Source organism: Chlorocebus sabaeus, chromosome 3 (assembly GCF_047675955.1).
Source record: "Chlorocebus sabaeus isolate Y175 chromosome 3, mChlSab1.0.hap1, whole genome shotgun sequence".
Lineage (NCBI taxonomy): Eukaryota > Metazoa > Chordata > Mammalia > Primates > Cercopithecidae > Chlorocebus > Chlorocebus sabaeus.
This window is the reverse complement of record NC_132906.1, coordinates 4,722,901-4,742,266: the sequence shown is the minus strand read 5'-3', so window position 1 is coordinate 4,742,266 and position 19,366 is coordinate 4,722,901. Positions and strand designations below refer to the sequence as shown.

At 38.8% G+C, this 19,366-nt stretch overlaps 1 protein-coding gene across 4 annotated transcripts in view; it reads left to right on the top strand.

Moving 5' to 3' along the window:
• MTMR6 (myotubularin related protein 6) overlaps positions 1 to 19,366 on the top strand; it is a 43,736-nt gene that overhangs the window by 12,075 nt on the left and 12,295 nt on the right. For 2 of the 4 annotated variants that reach the window (XM_008021758.3, XM_073012933.1), the window contains exons 2-8: positions 1,931 to 2,047; positions 8,523 to 8,685; positions 10,153 to 10,310; positions 10,491 to 10,619; positions 14,940 to 15,074; positions 18,338 to 18,470; positions 19,175 to 19,284. In XM_008021758.3, coding sequence (XP_008019949.1) covers positions 1,931 to 2,047; positions 8,523 to 8,685; positions 10,153 to 10,310; positions 10,491 to 10,619; positions 14,940 to 15,074; positions 18,338 to 18,470; positions 19,175 to 19,284 — 945 coding nt within the window. The remainder of the gene's footprint in view (positions 1 to 1,930; positions 2,048 to 8,522; positions 8,686 to 10,152; positions 10,311 to 10,490; positions 10,620 to 14,939; positions 15,075 to 18,337; positions 18,471 to 19,174; positions 19,285 to 19,366) is intronic. The other 2 variants (XM_008021760.3, XM_073012935.1) reach the window with 1 other exon arrangement.

Sequence of the window (19,366 nt, the reverse complement as noted above, 5' to 3'; positions counted from 1 at the left end):
CCCAGAAAGATAGGTGAGATCTATATTGCAGTAATTGCTCAGTGCTGGTTGGCTACAGTACCCTTTCCAGCCAAGTCACGCACAACGAAGAGGAGCAAACGGTAGTTGATCCCATTTGTCTTAAAAGGTGTTTAAGTTTGGATTCGCAGTGTGTTGTAAACTGAAGCTAGATTTTTATTTAAGGAAGAAATGGTCGTAAACAATGAAATAAATGTTGACTTCTAAGAGAAATCTTTATTCAGGTTTCTAAGTAGAAAGCCTTCCTCTCTCCTCTCCTACCCTCCCCTCCCCTTCCCTCCCCTCCTTTCATCTTCTCTTTTGAGACAGAGTTTTGCTCTTGTTGCCCAGGCAGGATTGCAATGGTGCAATCTCGGCTCACCACAACCTCTGCCTCCCAGGTTCAAGCGATTCTCCTGCCTCAGCCTCCCGAGTAGCTGGGATTATAGGCGCCCGCCACTATGCCCAGCTAATTTTTTGCATTTTTAATAGAGATGAGGTTTCACCATGTTGGGCAAGCTGATCTTGAACTCCTGACTTCGTGATCCGCCTGCCTTGGCCTCCCAAAGTGCTGGGATTACAGGCGTGAGCCACTGCGCCTGGTGGTGATGAAATATATTAATATATGGGAGAAAATTGTAGAATTAATGAGCTATCTAGATGATTTTGAAGATATAAACAATTTTAAAAACTGTCTACAACCTGCTGGTACACATAAATTAACTTTTTTTTTGCTTGTTTGTTTTTTTGAGATGGAATCTCACTCTGTCACCCAGGCCGGAGTGCAGTGGCACAATCTTGGCTCACTGCGACCTCCACCTTCCAGATTCAAGCAATTCTCCTGCCTCAGCCTCTCAAGTAGCTGGGATTACAGATGTGTGCCACCATGCCCAGCTGCTTTTTGTATTTTTAGTAGAGGTTTCATCATGTTGGCCAGGCTGGTCTTGAACTCCTGACCTTAGGTGATCTGCCCGCGTTGGCTTCCTAAAGTGCTGGGATTATAGGCGTGAGCCACCGTGCCTGGCCCAAATTAACATTTTTTAGGTTGGTAATGGTTATTTTACTTTTTTTCATAAGGATGAATAACACAAAGATTCCCAGCAGTACTCTCCTGCACATTCCTGATTAGCCCTAGTCCCACTCTCCACTCCAGCAGCAACATCGTGTGTGTGTGTGTCTGTCTACTAGTATTCATAAAGACATACTATGTGCCTTACCAGCTCAGGCACTAGAGGAGGCCAAAGCAGCATAGGACATAATCTGTGCCAGGGAATTCACAGCTACAGAGGAATACGAAGCCAAGACGTAAGTAATGAACGAATTCTCTAATAAGGATTAATGTTAGGAGGCAGGATGTCAGTGAGTCTTGAAGAATGCTTGCCACTTAGCTAAGCAGAAGAGACGATTTTAGAAGCAGAGAACAGTGTGAGTAAAAGTCCAAAGGTGGACAAAAAACAATCATTGCCCTGCTGTGGGATAGTGAGGAGAATATAGAGACTAGTTGGAGTTGGCAACCGTTTAAATGTTTCCTGATTTAATTTTTCTGGTAGTTTACTCTAAAACTCTAGATAATAATATATTTATATTTTGGTTTTCCAACTTTAAATAAAAATGTTGACTCTTGGGTATGAAAACTGTTTTTGCTTATTTGTACTGCACCCTTCTTTCTTGCTACCCTCAATATAAGTGTTACTGTTTTCTACAATGTGGTTCTCTATTGGTTACATTTGTAACTGTAAATAATCTCTATGTTATATGTGGCTTATACATTCCCCAAAAAGATATATGGAATTTAACAGTAAGTATTAAATAAGCTCTTATGATTTTAGACAAAACGAAGAAAAAATTGAGAATGGTGCATGTAAGTCCTGGGCTAACAGAAAAATAATTTATATTACTTTTGAAATGAAAAATAATATCTTTTTTCTTTTAGGTAGAACAGGTAAAATTACTTGACCGATTCAGTACCAGCAACAAGTCATTAACGGGAACACTCTATCTTACGGCTACACATCTATTATTTATAGACTCTCATCAAAAAGAAACCTGGGTAAGGAGCACCGCAGCTGTACTGTTTATCATAATAATAATGGACTTGGTCTGTCATGTTTTATTTTGAATGTGTATAACGCAATATATAACACAATTTTTAATCATTGGTTACCTATCTCAACCAAAATATTTTTTGGTCTCCAGATCGCTCCTGCCCTCCCTTCTAATAAATCAGTTATAGAATGTGTAACATGGAATTCTATAAAATACCACACTCTTATCTCCATAAATAATTTTGAAATACCTATTGTTCCTAGGCTGGACACGGTGGCTCATGCCTGTAATCCCAGCACTTTGGGAGGCTGAGGTGGGTGGATCACGAGGTTAGGAGTTCAAGACCAGCCTGGCCAACATAGTGAAACCCCATCTCTACTAAAAATACAAAAAATTAGCAGGGCGTGGTGGTGGGTGCCTGTAATCCCAGCTACTCAGGATTGTGAGGCAGGAGAACTGCTTGAACTCGAGAGGCGGAGGTTGCAGTGAGCCGAGATTGTACCATTGCACTCCAGCCTGGGCAACAGTATGAGACTCTGTCTCAAAAAAAATAAAAATAAAAATAAAATACCTATTGTTCCTTTTAATTTTTAAAAATGTAAAAAATATGTACATGTTAACAGATCAAATGGATTGTTTGGTATATTCCCCAGTGTTTTTATACAAATTTTAATTAGGGTATTTTTTTTTTTTTTTGCTAGTATAAATGTTGCAGTATGCATATACATGTAAACAACATTTTGTGTATTTATATGAGACATATATGTTTCTTTCTGTATATTTGCCAGAGTTTCTCTGGGATATTTGCCTGGGAGTAAAATTATGGGGTCTTGAATAAGGGCATATATAATCTTACTAAGTATGTCACCTCTTCAAAATGGTTGTTCCAATTTATTCTCAGTAGTGTATTACACAGTGTTGTAAATCCTCAACAACATTGATATTGTCAATTTAAAATTTTGTGCCTATCTAGTAGATGTCCAATTGTAATGTTGATGAGCTGATTACAAAGAATTTACCCTTTTCAGATAAAGAAAAAGGAGAGTTTCCTTTTCTTTTTTTATTGGGTTGTCTTTTATTGATTTTATAAGAGTTTTGGGCTACAAATGGAATTACTGGCCGGGCGCGGTGGCTCACGCCTGTAATCCCAGCACTTTGGGAGGCCGAGACGGGCGGATCACGAGGTCAGGAGATCGAGACCATCCTGGTTAACACGGTGAAACTCCATCTCTACTAAAAAAAATACAAAAAAACTAGCCGGGTGAGGTGGCGGGCACCTGTAGTCCCAGCTACTCGGGAGGCTGAAGCAGGAGAATGGCGTGCACCCGGGAGGTGGAGCTTGCAGTGAGCTGAGATCCGGCCACTGCACTCCAGCCTGGGCGACAGAGCGAGACTCTGTCTCAAAAAAAAAAAAGAATTACCATTCAACCCAGCAATCCTGTTACTGGATATATACTCAAAGGAAAATAAATCATCCAACCAAAAAGACACGGGCATTTGCATGTTTGTTGCAGCACTGTTCACAATAGCAAAGATACAGAATCAACCTAGGTGTCCATTAGCAGTGGATTGGATAAAGAAAATGTGGTGCATATACACCACAGAATACTATGCCCCCTTAAAGAGAGAACAAAATCAGCCTTTACAGCAACATGGATGCAGGTGGAAGCCATTATTCTAAGTGAATTAACACAAACAAAAAACCGTATACTGCATGTTCTCACTTACAAGTGAAAACTTAACATTGGGTACATATGAGCATAAAGTTGGGAACAATAGACATTAATAGACTAATAGAGGTGGGAGGGAGGGAAGTAGAGGAACAAGGGTTGAAAAAGTACCTCTTGGGTACTGTGTTCACTATCTGGGCTATGGGTTCAGTTGAAGCTCAAACCTCAGCATCATTCAATATATTCATATTACAAACCTGCACATGTACCCACTGAATTAAAAAAAAAGTATTATTCAAGAAAAGAAATAAAGAGTTCTAAGTTATAATGCTTTGTCAGATGTGTGTGACATAGATAGGTTTTCCCAGTGTGTGGCTTGTGTTCTGTGTTTTTTATGTGTCTTTCAGTTAAAGTTTATATTTTTAATGTTACAGATTTTTCATTTTTTTCTTTAATTGTTTGTGCTCTGTTGTGACTTAAGAAATCCTTTCCTATGTCAAAGTCATAAAGGTTCTTCTATATTTTCTTCTAAAAGCTTAAGTTTGATCCTGTAAGTTGTTAATACATCTGGGAAATATTTTGGCATATGACGTGAATAGGGATTCATTTTTATTTTTTCTTATAGACGACTGGCACCATTTATTGATTGTTTCATTTCATTCATCTTTAGTACCAGCTCTGTCATAAAAACATCTTCCATGTATTCCATGCTTTGCTTTTGAGTTTTGTTTTCTATTCGTTTGGTATACTGACTACACTGTACCACACTGTTTTATTGACTATAGCTTTTAAATGAATTTTGATATCAAGTAGAGCATACCCTCCCAACTTGTTCTTCAAAATTGCCATGGCTATTTTGGACTCTTTGTTTTTCCTTTTCTGTTTTAGAATTCATTCACTTACTTATTCAGCACACATTTATTGAGCATCTACAGTGTGTTTCATATCACTATTCTAGATATTTTGGAAACAATAGCCAATAATAACAGGTACGAATTCTGCCCTCATGGAGCCCACATTCTAGTGCTGAGAGATATGAATAACATCACCAATAAATAGGTAAATAAGTGAAATACATAGTGATAAGTGCTAAGCAGAAAAAGAAGTAGGAAAGGGGATTAGAATATGGGGCTTGTGTCTCTGTGCTTGAGAGGAAGAGACTTGGGCATGTTTCTGTGCCACTAGCTCTGCCAGGTTTTAGAACCTCCACTTTATAGATGAAGAAGCTGAAGCTCAGCGAAGTGGTAATTCATTCAGTGTTACCCAGGCAGTGTAACATGGTAAAAGGAGCTCATGTAGGCTGTGTTGTCAGGTAGCTTTGGGTTCAAATGTCAGCTCTGCTGTTCACTGCTTGGGTGACTATGTCAGGGTACTTTTGGCTGTAAGTAAATGAATACCTGACTGAACATGGTGCCAAACCTTGCAAAGCAGGAGAGGTGGGTAGGCTTTCCTCAGTAGCCCCCTCTCCTTTTATCAGGGAGGAGAGGCTCTCTCAGAAGGCCCCCCAGCCGACTTTCCCTAACATCTGATTGTTTGAAAATCCGGACACTTGGCTACTCCTACCTGAAAAGGAGGCAGAGAATGCAGACCCTAGTATTTTGGATCTCTTGAGGGAAAAGGGTGTTGCAAGTAAGGAAGGTGGGGAGGAGTGGCAGACCAACAGTGTCTGCCAAAAAGTATGTAACTTTCGAGCTTAGCACCCACATGAAATGGGTATATAGCATCCGTCATCATGTAGGGCTTTTGTGAATCTTAGATGAGAGAAAGTATGAAAAACATCTGTGCCTAAAACATAGTAGTGGCAGTAAATCATAGCTGCTCATACTGTTTTTCTAAGCAGTAGAATCAAGATTAGAGGTCAATTATGCCTCCCAGTCCAGAGATTCATGTTGCTCTGTGGTACACCCCTGTAGTACACATACAGTACTCTTCTCTTTCTCTCTTTGATTGTACTCTTCTGATTTCCTGAAGAAGGCTGACCAATTGATATATGATTCCATATCAGCTGTTAAGGAAACTCACTTGAGATACTGATCTTAGAGACATTGTATTCCCTAGAGGCACTGGATCCCTTCTCCATCCAGAATTGCCAGAAATTTTACCAACAAGAATTGCCAGGAATTTTACCTAGCAGTACCTTCTGAAATAATTAGTCATAATATCATCCACTCCATCTACCCCTCCTTTGTCCACTTCAGTATTTTCTCTATTATCCATCCCGTAGAGATATAAATGAAGGCTTTCCATATAGCTATTCCTTCAGCTGCTAGGAATATAGTTTGAGGGGCAGCAAAAAGATACCTGTGTTATTCTCTACTCTCCTATTGTTGTCTTTTAAATGCTTTCTTATCAGTATATTCCTTTATGTTTCCCCTAAATGAAGTTTGTTTAGTATACTAGAGCCATAGAAATGAACATTTTAGATCCAGAAGGGGCCTTACCAACCTTATATCCTTTTTCTCACTTTATAGTTGATTATGTTTTCAAGATCACATAACTAGTTAGTGGTAGGACCAGGTTTCTTTATCGTTTTCTTCCTGCAAATACTTTTGGGTCTTTATAGTTAAAATCAGAACAGTGATATACAGGTTGAATATCCCCAATCCAAAAATTGAGCACTGATATGATGTTCAAAGGAAATGCTATTCCAGATTTTCAGATTAGGGATGTCAGTTGGTAAGTATAATAAGTATAATGCAAATATACCAAAATCTTTAAAAATCCAAAATCTGAAATACTTCTAGTCTCAAACATTTTGGATAGGGGTTCTCAACTTGTAATATTACAGTTAGCTTTTGTTCCTTATTCTCTGTTTAAATGTTATTATTAGATCATTTTTAGTAACTTGTCAGAGTCCCATTAATATAAGTGATAATGGTGCTGAATCTTAGCCGTAAGTAAGGGCTACATATGTGTGTGTGTGTGAATTATTTGTTCTCTGTGTAGTTTTAATTTCCATTGACAGCTGCTTCTCATTATTGTTTTTCAAGCTTTTCTTGATTATTTATGTGCATTTAATTTTGCAGGTGAACTTTAGATTTAATATGTATAATTAATATTAACATAATATTATAATTATATATGTGTATTATATAAATAATCATTCCTCACTCACTACAAAACAAAGCAGATTGGAATTTTTAAACTGAAATTTATGTTGAATTTTCAGATTAATTTGGAATTAATGGATCTCTTGCCATGATTAGGAGCCTTGGTCTTTTGTTCTCCAGAAAAGTTTTCTATAAATATTTTAATAGGAGTGGTATTAAGAAAAAGTAGGCATTTTTAGTAGCAAAACAAAATATTATTGGTAGTAGGTGAGAATGGTAAGCATATGTTTAAAATACCATCAAATACTGAGTTTATAGTAGGACTTTTTATTCATTTAGTAAACTCTTATTGTGATAAAGGAGGTATCAGGGATGACATCCATATTTCTGGCTTGGGCATTCACATTTAGAAAATTAAAGTTGAAGTGTGTAATATATAACATTTGTAAGCTTTTTGATCTGAGGGGGACAATTATAATGTTCCAGGTACTGTGTTAGGTGCTGGAGATGAAATGTTGATCAACGCCGCACCATGCCACCCGCAGGCCCTGGGCCTCCCTCCTGTGCTCATGGGCACCCAAAGTTTCAGCCTCAGAAGTAGTTTCCAGAGGGGCCAAGGCAGCCAGGGGTTGGTGTGTCAGTGCCAGCCCAAGCACATGCACACCCAGCTAGGTCACGACAGTACCTGGGCTGGGCTGTCGGGACAGGTCCACAGCTTTGCTCTGCCACAGAGCAGGCAATGGGAGTGGGAAGAGGCCACAGAGTGGGAGCAGGCACTTTGGAACCTGCAGGGGGAGGGGGTTTCCTAGGCCCCCAGGAACGCAGGGATGCCTGGGTCCAGAGCCATGGCTGGGCGGCTGCAGCTGTGCCCAGGAGTGTGGCTGCTGCCCTGCCAACTCGGTAGGGCATGGGGCTTCCCCTGGGATCACCTGTTCCCAGGTCTTGCCTGTTCTGCAGAGCACACAACCCTGGCTGCACCTCCCCCACTGCAGCTGGCATCCTCACAGTGGCCACTCCAGACAGACCGCTGCTGCCATCACTATGAAGGGAAAGTATAGCTTGAGCTGCAGTAAGAAAAGGGAGGGGGCCTAACTTACTTGGGAAGGGTGGTGGGGCATGTCAGGCTACACTTTTGGTGATATTATGAGTTTTGAGCAAAGGCCAGAAATGTGTCTAGAAGTTCTTAGATGAAGAGGTAGAGTTACAGTATTCCAGTTAGTGGGAGCATCTGACCATGTGTGAAGGAGCTTGGTGCATTTGAAGAGCCAAAAAAAGGCTGTTGTCACTAGAACATAGTCAGTGATCGGAAGAGGGACTTGAAATGACTAGATTGCCTTCCTTTTTTAGTCTGCTTTTCAATGTTCACTACTGTGTTGTAGAAAATGGATCAGAGGGTGAAGCGTAGATATGGAGAGAGCATTTAGGAGGCTGTTTAGTAGTTCAGGTGAGAAACAGTGGGGACATTACAACTAGGGATGTGACAGTAGAGAGAGAGAGAAGTGGATAGGTTACAGAAACATGTAGGCAATGCAGTTCCCGGGGTCTGATAATGTATTGAGTATGTGGAGAGATGGAGGAGGGATCAGAGTGACACCCATATTTCTGACTTGGGCATTCAGTCATTTAAAAACTTGAAGTTTGAGTGAGTATGTAACATTTGCAACTTTTGTTGAGGAGGACATTCTTAAACTTATGCATTCTAGGAGAGAATATTCAGTGCTTTCCATGTTGATGACCGGGATGTTTTTTCATGCTGTAGATATTACACCACCATATTGCCTCAGTAGAGAAACTTGCTTTGACTACTTCTGGATGTCCCCTTGTGATTCAGTGCAAGAACTTCAGAACCGTGCATTTCATTGTTCCCAGAGAAAGAGATTGCCATGATATTTACAATTCTTTGCTACAACTGTCAAAACAAGGTATTGTTCTTAGAGACCAAAGCTTACATGTTCACTTTGAGATGGGTTATCTAAGATACTTTATTTAATGTTTTATTATTGTTATTTTATCCTTTTATACTCTGACAGTCAGGTTCTTGTGTACTGTATCTCCCCCAAATTGGCCTGAAAGTAATTAGAAGCTATTGATCTAAGAATGGTATAATCAGAAGGAGTAATGGTAAGGAAAAAGTAAAGCATTTATAGTAGAGACTTACAAAACCAGTTTTATATTAATCTTTTAAGTCTATTGATAGCAAGTAGCACAACATATTTTTTAAGAGGGTATTTCACAATCAAAGAGAATGACTTGGAAATTGATATTACGGAATAAAAAGTTAAGGAAGGTCAAGGTCCTTTGGTAGCAGTGGTACTAAAATATTTAATAGATTTGAGTGGGAGATACAGAAGATGAGCAGAGAAACAAGAGAGGGTGAATTCTATTTGAGTAGAAGTAAGATTGAGTTCAGTCCTAAAGAAGAACTTTTTTTTTTTTTTTTGGAGACGGAATCTCACTCTGGTCCAGACTGGAGTGCAGTGGCGCAATCTCAACTCACTGCAACCTCCGCCTCCCAGGTTCAAGCAGTTCCCTGCCTCAGCTTCCTGAGCAGCTGGGATTACAGGCAGCCACCACCACGCCCGGCTAAATTTTTGTATTTTTAGTAGAGACGGGATTTCACCATCTTGGCCAGGCTGGTCTTAAACTCCTGACCTTGTGATCCACCCTCCTTGGCCTCCCAAAGTGTTGGGATTGCAGGCGTGAGCCACTAAAGAAGAATCTTATCACTACTTATGACCTGTGGATCTGGTGACTTCCTTCCCCCAACATGACTTGAATTCTATGTTGGACTGGATTTTGGTTGAGCAGTCTGGATTGCTGCCTGCAAGAGTGGTCTCAGAGCATGTCTTTGTTCATTCTTCTCTCTGAGGACATAAGCCTGTAACATCCCATTGTCTCAAGCCAGAGTTTATAGTAAAGATGATTCCGAAGCACCCCAAGAGCTCTGTGCAGCAGTTGCCGTTTTTAGTCAGCAGTGTCCGACAGGGATGTATAATGTAATTTCATGTTCTGTATGCTATCTCTAGCTTCTCATTATAACGTTAGTCTAGTTTACATCTCATTTGGGAAAGTGATTAGCAGGAAATGTCTATTAGTGTCTTTATAATTTTACTTTTAAGAAAAAGAAATATTGCTGTAGAGGATTTAACATGTAAGTCTAACTGTATTTATTAGCTTTACTTTTGCTGATGACAAAAAATCCCATCTCAGATTGATATGTGTACTTTTTAGGTAAAATCATTTGCATACTGAATATCAAATATATTCAGGTATTAGCCATCTCTTTGAAGATTGTAAAGAGAAAAATGAAGGAAAAAACTGAAAAATTACATTTATTTGTAGGGTGTCTTATAAATTGCACTTAACACTTAAAATTTTGTATTCTGTAGCAAAATATGAAGATCTCTATGCATTTTCTTATAATCCCAAACAAAATGATTCAGAACGACTACAAGGCTGGCAGCTCATTGATCTCGCTGAGGAGTATAAGAGGATGGGAGTGCCAAATTCTCACTGGCAGTTGTCTGATGCCAACCGAGACTACAAGGTACCTTAACAACGTTTTGGAGAAATTCAGAAAATGTTAATACCAGAGGGTTAGAGAGTGTCAGCATAGCAAGTTGTCTGTGTACTGAAATGTGCTGTTCTTGCGTTTAATAAGGTTTCAAGGTGTTTAAAGAGGTTTTGAACTGAGATAGAATGGTTATGTTTTGTTTGATATTTACAGATTTGTGAAACGTACCCCAGAGAACTCTATGTTCCCCGGATAGCAAGCAAACCCATCATTGTTGGTAGTTCCAAGTTCCGGAGCAAGGGAAGATTCCCAGTTCTTTCCTACTATCATCAAGATAAGGAGGTAGGATGCTTTTCCTTTGATTTTAGAAATAAGGTATAACTCATCTTCAGGGTTAAGTATCTTAAATAACACTTTGTTTTTTTTTTTTTGAGACAGGGTCTCGCTCTGTTGCCGAGGCTGGAGTGCAGTGGCACGATCTTGGCTCACTGCAACCTCCACCTCTCGGTTTAAGCAATTCTTGTGCCTCAGACTCCTGAGTACCTGGGACTGCAGGGGCATGCCACCATGCCTGGCTAATTTTAGTAGAGATGAGGTTTTGCCACGTTGACCAGGCTGGTCTTGAACTCCTGACCTCAAGTGATCCGCCTGCCTTGGCCTCCCAAAGTACTGGGATTACAGATGTGAGCCACTGCCTGGATCAAGAACACTATTTTTTACATTAAAAGATTGCTAATGGAGAAGCACTGGCTTTTTGTTTAATTACATTTTTGCAAATTTAAAACAAAACTACTCAAATATAGAAATTTTCATACTTCTTGTCATCTTTTCTTGACCCTCCCTTCCTTCCAGCAGTGACTTGAAAATAATACAGTTAGTTAACAGATAGGATCCTCTTTCTTTCCTGTGGTTCTCTTTTGATTCTGCTTATATTTGGGAAAACCAGTTAGTTTTGATAAGATGACCGCTGAGACAAGGGAGAGAACCAAGGGCATTTCAGAGTCCCATTTTAATAGTAAACTCAAATCAAAAGGGTTTTGCAACATGAAGCAGTGGAGGAGGCATCTTTATAGTGAGATGCTGTAATAAGGTTTGCTTATATTAGTAAACCTTAACTTTTGTAGCCTGCTAATAGAAGGCCAGGAGGCACTGTATGTTCAATACTTTATATGCATGTCTTCCTAACTTTGTAAGGTAGGCTTTACTAATTACCTGTAACTTTCAAGTGGGAAACTGAAGTTCAAAGAGGGTAAGTCACTTCCTTGTCTCACAGCAAGTAAGTTGAGGAATTCTATGCCATTTCTGACTCCCAGTCCTTTGTGACCTGGTTTTGTTTTCTCTGAGAACCTTTATGAGAACCTTTAGAATCTTCTTTTTCCCCAGTGTTCTGAAATTCCTTTTTTTTTTTTTTTTTTTTTTTGAGATGGAGTTTTACTCGTTGCCCAGGGTGGCGTTCAATGGCGTAATCTCAGCCCACTGCAACTTCTACCTCCCGAGTTCAAGCGATTCTCCTGCCTCAGCCTCCCAAGTAGCTGGGATTATAGGCACCTGCCACCACGCCCAGCCAATTTTTGTATTTCTAGTGGAGACAGGGTTTCACCATGTTGGCCAGTCTGGTCTTGAACTCCTGATGTCAAGTGATCCACCCGCCTCGGCCTCCCAAAGTGCTAAGATTACAGGTGTGAGCCACCGTGCCCTGCCTGTTCTGAAATTTCACAGTAATGTCTTTTTAAATCTCATCCAGAAACTCAGGTCTCAGTTTTGGGAATTTGCTTCTCTATTTCTTTGATAGTTTCCTCTCTTCTATTAATTTTCTTTGTACTTTTAATTTATTAGTTGAAAATTGGGCTTTGTAGAATAAACTTCTACTTTCTTTTTTTAAAACTTTCATTTTTTTGTATTTTCTGGAAGATTTCCTCAACCTTATCTCCAGTCTGTGTCTTAGATCCTTTTTTTTTTTTTTTTTTTTTTGCTGTAGTGTTTTTAATATCTGAGAGCTTTTCCTATTTTCTGAAATTTTTTAAGATAGTTTTCTGGCCAGGCGTGGTGGCTCAAGCCTGTAATCCCAGCACTCTGGGAGGCCGAGACGGGCGGATCACGAGGTCCAGGAGATCGAGACCATCCTGGCTAACATGGTGAAACCCCGTCTCTACTAAAAAATACAAAAAACTAGCCGGGCGAGTTGGCGGGCGCTTGTAGTCCCAGCTACTTGGGAGACTGAGGCAGGAGAACGGCGTAAACCCGGGAGCCGGAGCTTGCAGTGAGCTGAGATCTGGCCACTGCACTCCAGCCTGGGTGACAGAGCGAGACTCCATCTCAAAAAAAAAAAAGATAGTTTTCTATTCTTGGATGTGATGTTTTAGTTCTTTGAGGATGTTAAAGATTTAAAACATGCTTCCCACGTTAGTTACTGTTTTGCTAAGAGTTCCATTTTTTTCTGTTTATTTAGTGTTTTTGTCTTTCATGTCTTTCAAATACCTGTTTCTTGGCCAACTTCTCATATTTAAGCTCTTTTGAAGTTTGTGTGCAGGAATGGTTTGTATCTTGGGATTCTTTCTTTTTTTTTTTTTTTTTGAGACAAGGTCTCACTTTGTCTCCCAGGCTGGAGTGCAGTGGCACAATTTCGGCTCACTGCAACCTCTGCCTCCTGGGTTCCAGTGATTCTCCTGCCTCAGACTCCAAAGTAGCTGGGATTACAGGCATGTGCCACCACACCTGGCTAATTTTTATATTCTTAGTAGAGATGGGTAGGGTTTCACCATTTGGCCAGGATGGTCTTGAACTGCTGACCTCAGGTGATCCACCTGCCCCGGCCTCCCAAAATGCTGAGATTGCAGGTGTGAGCCACTGTGCCTGGCTTTGGGATTCTTTCTGTTGTATAAGTTGGTTTCCTTAAAGAAGAAACCTCTAATTTTGGTCCCAATGTGTATAGTAAATCTGGCCGTGATCCAAGGGTGAAAAGAGTGGTGGCAGGATCTCACATTTTGTTACGTAGACTTGACTTAATGCTCCTAGTTTTTGTGAGTATAGGGCTTCACCCCTGCCCACAGCTGTGTGTATTGTCTATAGAGTCTTCAGGTTCATCCTCATCATAGAATAAACCTTGTCTTCAAGGTAAGGGAGAGTCTGATGGTCTTAGCTAGCCCTCATGCAGACATTCCACCAGTTCTCCTTTTTTTCAGTTATATCCCTGCTCAAGCCTTCAGAGGTTTTGAGCCTTTTGGGATTTTGCTGCACAAAATACCTTGCTTCTTACTGACTTAAGGGAGTTAGCAGCTTTCTTTGTCCTGTAAAATTGGGTATCACTTGCTAGTCAGCTATCATCTCCCCAAATTTTATTGACATCTCTATGTCTTTTTTCCCATTCTCTTTGTCCCTGTGGTTTTATACATTTTAACTTTCTTTATTAGAACCTGACTTGGATTTTGGGAAGGAGCAGAGGCAAAGGGGTAAGGGTTTAGACAGAAATGTCTAATCTACTTTTCACAAATAAATCAGAGAGAGGTTAAATGGTTATGGCCTCTCTTGACACAGCTATATGTGTAAACATTGTTTATTGGAAAGTTGGGCTGAAAATAGTTATTCATTGAACAACTTAACAAATCAGAAAGTAGGTCTGAAAAGAATTTAATTAGGCAATACTCATTTTCTACTATTTTATCATATTTTCATGGTTTTATTTTGTGAGTTTAAAATATGCAATTGTGTGAATTTGTATGTATTTTTGTTTTCCATTGGAGAAAAAATCTATGGGTCTAAATCTTTTAAATCTTTTTTTAGTACTTTAAACAATAGTAGGCTGAGCATGAAGGCTTATGCCTGTAATCCCAGCATGTTGAGAGGCTGAGGTGGGCAGATTGCTTGAGCCCAGGAGTTGACAACCAGCCTGGGCAACATGGCAAAAACCCATCTTAACAAAAAATACAAAAATTAGTCAAGCACAATGATGTGTTCCTGTAGTCCCAGCTACTCTGGAGGCTAAGTTGGAAGGATTGTTTGAGCCCAGGAGGTCAAGGCTGCAGTAAGCTGTGATCGCACCACTGCATTCCAGTCTGGGCGACAAAGCAAGACCTTGTCTCAAAAACCAACCAAACAAACAAAAAACAGTAAATAATGAATCCAACCATTCACTACTTATATTCTTGCTCTATTCGATTGACTGTATTTTAACCCAAATTTGAATTGAAGCTCATTTTTCTCATTTTATATTAAGATTACTGATTTCTAATTAGAGATCTTAAAGCCTTTAGAAAGTAAAAGTTCCAATGATGCTACTTAAAAATTCTTGTTCTATTTTTATTGACTAATCTTTTACTTGAACATCTGTTGGAAGTATCCTGTAATCTAAATGGAACGCAGAATACAGGCATCTTAACAGTAGGTTACTTAACAGAGAATTGACTGGGTGTTATTTCTTAGGACCCAGGGTTTTTTTATCAAACTAGATAAGGAGGTAGTTTTCTTATGAGAAGAGAATATTGGGAAAACTTAGGAAATGTCAAGATATTGAAGTAGTATTTAATTCAAAGAGGATCTTAAAGTTAATGCCTCCTAATTGTTATATTTGATTTTAACACTTTTGGCTTTTTTTCTTGTAAGCATTTTTAAAGACACATTTTAGAGATATTTGCATAAAATGTTTTCTGTTCTTTAAAAAAATAGGCTGCCATTTGTCGATGTAGTCAACCACTCTCTGGATTCAGTGCCAGGTGCCTGGAGGATGAGCATTTGCTTCAAGCCATTAGTAAAGCCAATCCAGTTAATCGCTATATGTATGTCATGGATACCAGGCCAAAAGTATGTATTTTAAATACGGTACAGTCTGCTAGTTTAATTATCTTTATTACTTTACTAATGAGAGTCAATAAACTTGCCCATATTTAAAATATCTGAATCCTAGTTTTAAATTAACTAAGGTTAATCATACTAAGGAAAACAGTCCTTTTTTTTTTTTTTTTTTTTTGAGACGGAGTCTCGCTCTGTCACCCAGGCTGGAGTGCAGTGGCCGGATCTCAGCTCACTGCAAGCTCCGCCTCCCGGCTTTACGCCATTCTCCTGCCTCAGCCTCCCGAGTAGCTGGGACTACAGGCGCCGCCACCTCGCCCGGCTAGTTTTTTGTATTTTTAGTAGAGACGGGGTTTCACCGTATTAGCCAGGATGGTCTCGATCTCCTGACCTCGTGATCCGCCCGTCTCAGCCTCCCAAAGTGCTGGGATTACAGGCTTGAGCCACCGCGCCCGGCCGAAAACAGTCCTTTATTTAAAGGATACCAATGTAGAAGACCAATTTCTGAGTAGCTCATGGTGATTTCTTATGTCTTCTGATATATATAATTTCAGGAAAGCTGAATTGTATATTGAGAACTCTTGCTAGTATTTAAGTCTTATGTTATTATGAAGAAATAATAAAATGTGTGTTGTGAAAAATAAATTGTTACTTTTTTTTTTTTTTTTTTTTTTTAAAAAGACAGAGTTGCACTCTGTCACCCTGGAATGCAGTGGTGTGATCTCGGCTCACTGCAACCTCTGCCTGCCCAGTTCAAGCAATTCTCCTGCTTCAGCCTCCTGAGTAGCTGGTATTACAGGCACATACCACCATGCCTGGCTAATTTTTTGTATTTTTAGTAGAGATGGAGTTTCACCATGTTGGCCAGGCTGGTCTCGAACTCCAGGCCTCAAATGATCCACCCACCTCAGTTGACCTCCCAAAGTGCTGGGATTACAGGCATGAGTCACTGCGCCCATTCTAAATTCTTATTATTCTTTTTTGTAGAATTTTCAATTGGCAAAACATTTTTATGCTAAAATAATGGATTTTAGCTTGAAATATTCAAGAAAATAAGGAAAACAGTTAAGTTAGGAAACAGTTTGAACCAGAGAATTGTAAATAGTGAACAGGAATTTGGGTTCTCTTAGGCATCTGTGCTATGGGGCCAAATTGTTATCATTGGGACAAATGTCAGAGTCCCGTCTTTTTATTAGCATAGTTAAACAAGCAATTCATATAGGATCCTGAAACTAAAATAATTAAAATCCTCAGTGGTAATAGCTAACGTTACTTTTAATTTTTGTTATAGCATCGCATGCAGAGCTGGTGGGCTACACAAAAGGACATTGGCAGAATTATAGTGAGGATTTCTTCAAAAATCCGGAATGATGAGAAAATAAGAGAAAGCAATGAGAAAAAGCGAGTGAGCAATATAGAACGCAAGTGGCTTTTAGGCAGCTTTGTGAAGGGAATGGTCACTATTTTAGAAGTGATTCTCATCATTATGCAATTTCACAAAAGATAATTTAGAAAACAGAAGAAGAGATTAAGTTGAGTAAATTGCACTTTGGGAGGCCAAGGCGGGTGGATCACCTGAGGTCAGGAGTTTGAGTCCAGCCTGACCAACATGGAGAAACTCTGTCTGTACTAAAAATACATAATTAGCCGGGCATGGTGGCGAATGCCTGTAATCCCAGCTACTCAGGGGGCTGAGGCAGGAGAATCGCTTGAACCTGGGAGGTGAAGGTTGTGGTGAGCTGAGATCACGCCATTGCACTCCAGCCTGGGCAACAAGAGCAAAACTCTGTCTCAAAAAAAAAAAAAAAAATTATTTGGCCGGGCATAGTGGCTCACACCTGTAATCCCAGCACTTTGGAAGGCTGAGGTGGGTGGATCACCTGAGGTCAGGAGTTCCAGAGCAGCCTGGCCAACATGGCGAAACCCCGTCTGTACTAAAAATATAAAAAATTAGCTCGGCGCGATGACAGGCGCCTGTAGTACCAGCTACTTGGGAGGCTGAGGCAGGAGAATTGCTTGAACCCAGGAGGCAGAGGTTGCAGTGAGCCGAGATCGTGCCATTGCACTCCAGACTGAGTGACAAAAAATATATATAATAATTATTATTATTTAAAAATAGAAATTGACAATTTTGATAATCTTTTATTAAAAATAAAAGACTATTAGAGTTGAGAGTGTTGGTGATATCTCTTATAAGAAAAATTCTAGAACACTTTTTTGATAATATTAGATATAAAAGGCTATTGTAATATGAGGATTTTTGAAGATGAGGTCTGATACAGTGATTTGTTTTTCAGGACCTCGTAGTTCTTATTTATATAATTGCCTTCTTCACAGAAAATATATCATTCTTTGATTGTTTTACTAGTTAAATGTAAATCAAGTAGTAATGTGGAAGCATTTTTTAACATCTAACTGTAGATTTTACAGTCAGTAGGATACAGTTTAACTGTACTTGTTACCAAACTGAGGTCAAATCCACAAAATGAAGAGCTCCTTTTCTTCTAATTTAGGCTCCGTTTTATCCACGTTCATAAGAATTTTTAATAAATTGTGTTAACATACTATATGAAATCCTAGCCTGGAAGAATTGAGCATGACAGATCCTAAGGGGACCACTGACAACATTTTGATCTAATAGCTAAAGACCATGGGCCTATGAGCAATCTATTTTTTCCTGCAGACCAGTTTATTTTTGGTCCAGTTCTCAGAGATGTATCTCGTTAGCTGGTTATATGCCATATTATATGGTGTATGGGCCTCCAATAATTTCTCATATAGAAGACCTCAAGTAATTTGAAGCGTGTTTCAGATCTGATTTTCAGGTCCCTGTGGCTTTCAGAATGATCAGTGCTCTAGGCTTGTTCTGAAGTAAACTTATAGGTTCATTCTGTAAAAGAAAAGTCCCCCAGCCAGCTCTGCTCAACTGAATCATTTAAAAATTAGATAGGAGACATTTATTTCTTTTTAATTTTAAAATATTACAAACATATGGAAAACTGACAAAAACAGAAATGAATTGGTTTCACGAACTTATGAGAACTTTAACCTTTCCATTATATAGCAATCATATTACTTTATTATTTCCTTCATTACTATTTAATAACGTGGCATTTTTACTTATTAAAACATGGATGGTAGCTTATTCAGTTTTGATGAGTTCCTTTAAACTCTCTCCTAGCTAAAATATGGCTTATTTAGTATTTTCATGACATTTTGGTAAATTAAAAGAGAAAAGTAATTTGTTTCTAAATTTCTAAAACTTTTAATTTTAGCTGAATGCAATGGCCAACAGAGCAGCTGGAAAAGGTTATGAAAATGAAGACAACTATTCCAATATTAGATTTCAGTTTGTTGGAATTGAAAATATTCATGTCATGAGGTCCAGCCTTCAGAAATTATTGGAAGGTATATTATTGCTTGCTTTTTTAGGCACCCTTATCCAAAAGAAATCTAATGCTAGTCACATGTAATTTAGAATTTTCCAGTGGTCACATTTTAAAAATTAAAAAGAAAGAAGTGAAATTAATTTTAATGATATCCTTAATATATTAAAAACATTATTTTAACATGTAATCAATATTAAAAAATCAGTAATGAGATATTTTTCAACAACTCTTAGAAATCAAGTGTGTATTTTACACTTACTACACATCTGAGTTTGGACAAGCCATATTTCAAATGTTTCGTAGCCATATTTGGTTAGTGGCTACTGTATTAGAACAATTCTAATGGTTTTGCAAAAAAATTGTTATCAGATAGATATTCTTGAGTAGTCAGTACAGTAAATGACTAATTTATGGTAATGTTCATTTAAATATTCCAGTCATAGTATGGAATTTAAAAAATTAAAATAGAAGATTATTTTTAGTTAGATGCTTGTGCTACATACAATGTTTTTAAAGAGATTGGAGCATTTTTGTAAGCACAGGAATAATAGAAAAATATATCCAAGAATCAGTTATTGAGCTTTTAATAGCATCTTTTCATTTATAGAGTCTTGCCTATTTATTTTGTCTTCTTTCTTAATTCACTTATCTAGAAAGATCTTGAAAAAAAAAACCACAGAAACTAGCCATATTCTAATTGAAATATTTTTATCCGTCTTTTAGTCAATGGCACTAAAGGGCTTTCCGTCAATGATTTCTACTCCGGTTTGGAGAGCTCAGGATGGCTTCGCCATATCAAAGCTGTTATGGATGCTGCAATCTTCTTGGCCAAAGTAACACTTTATCTTTCATGTTTAGTCTTGGGGTCTATAATGATTGGGAAGGAGTAGATTCATTCTGTTGGGGGCTGGTATC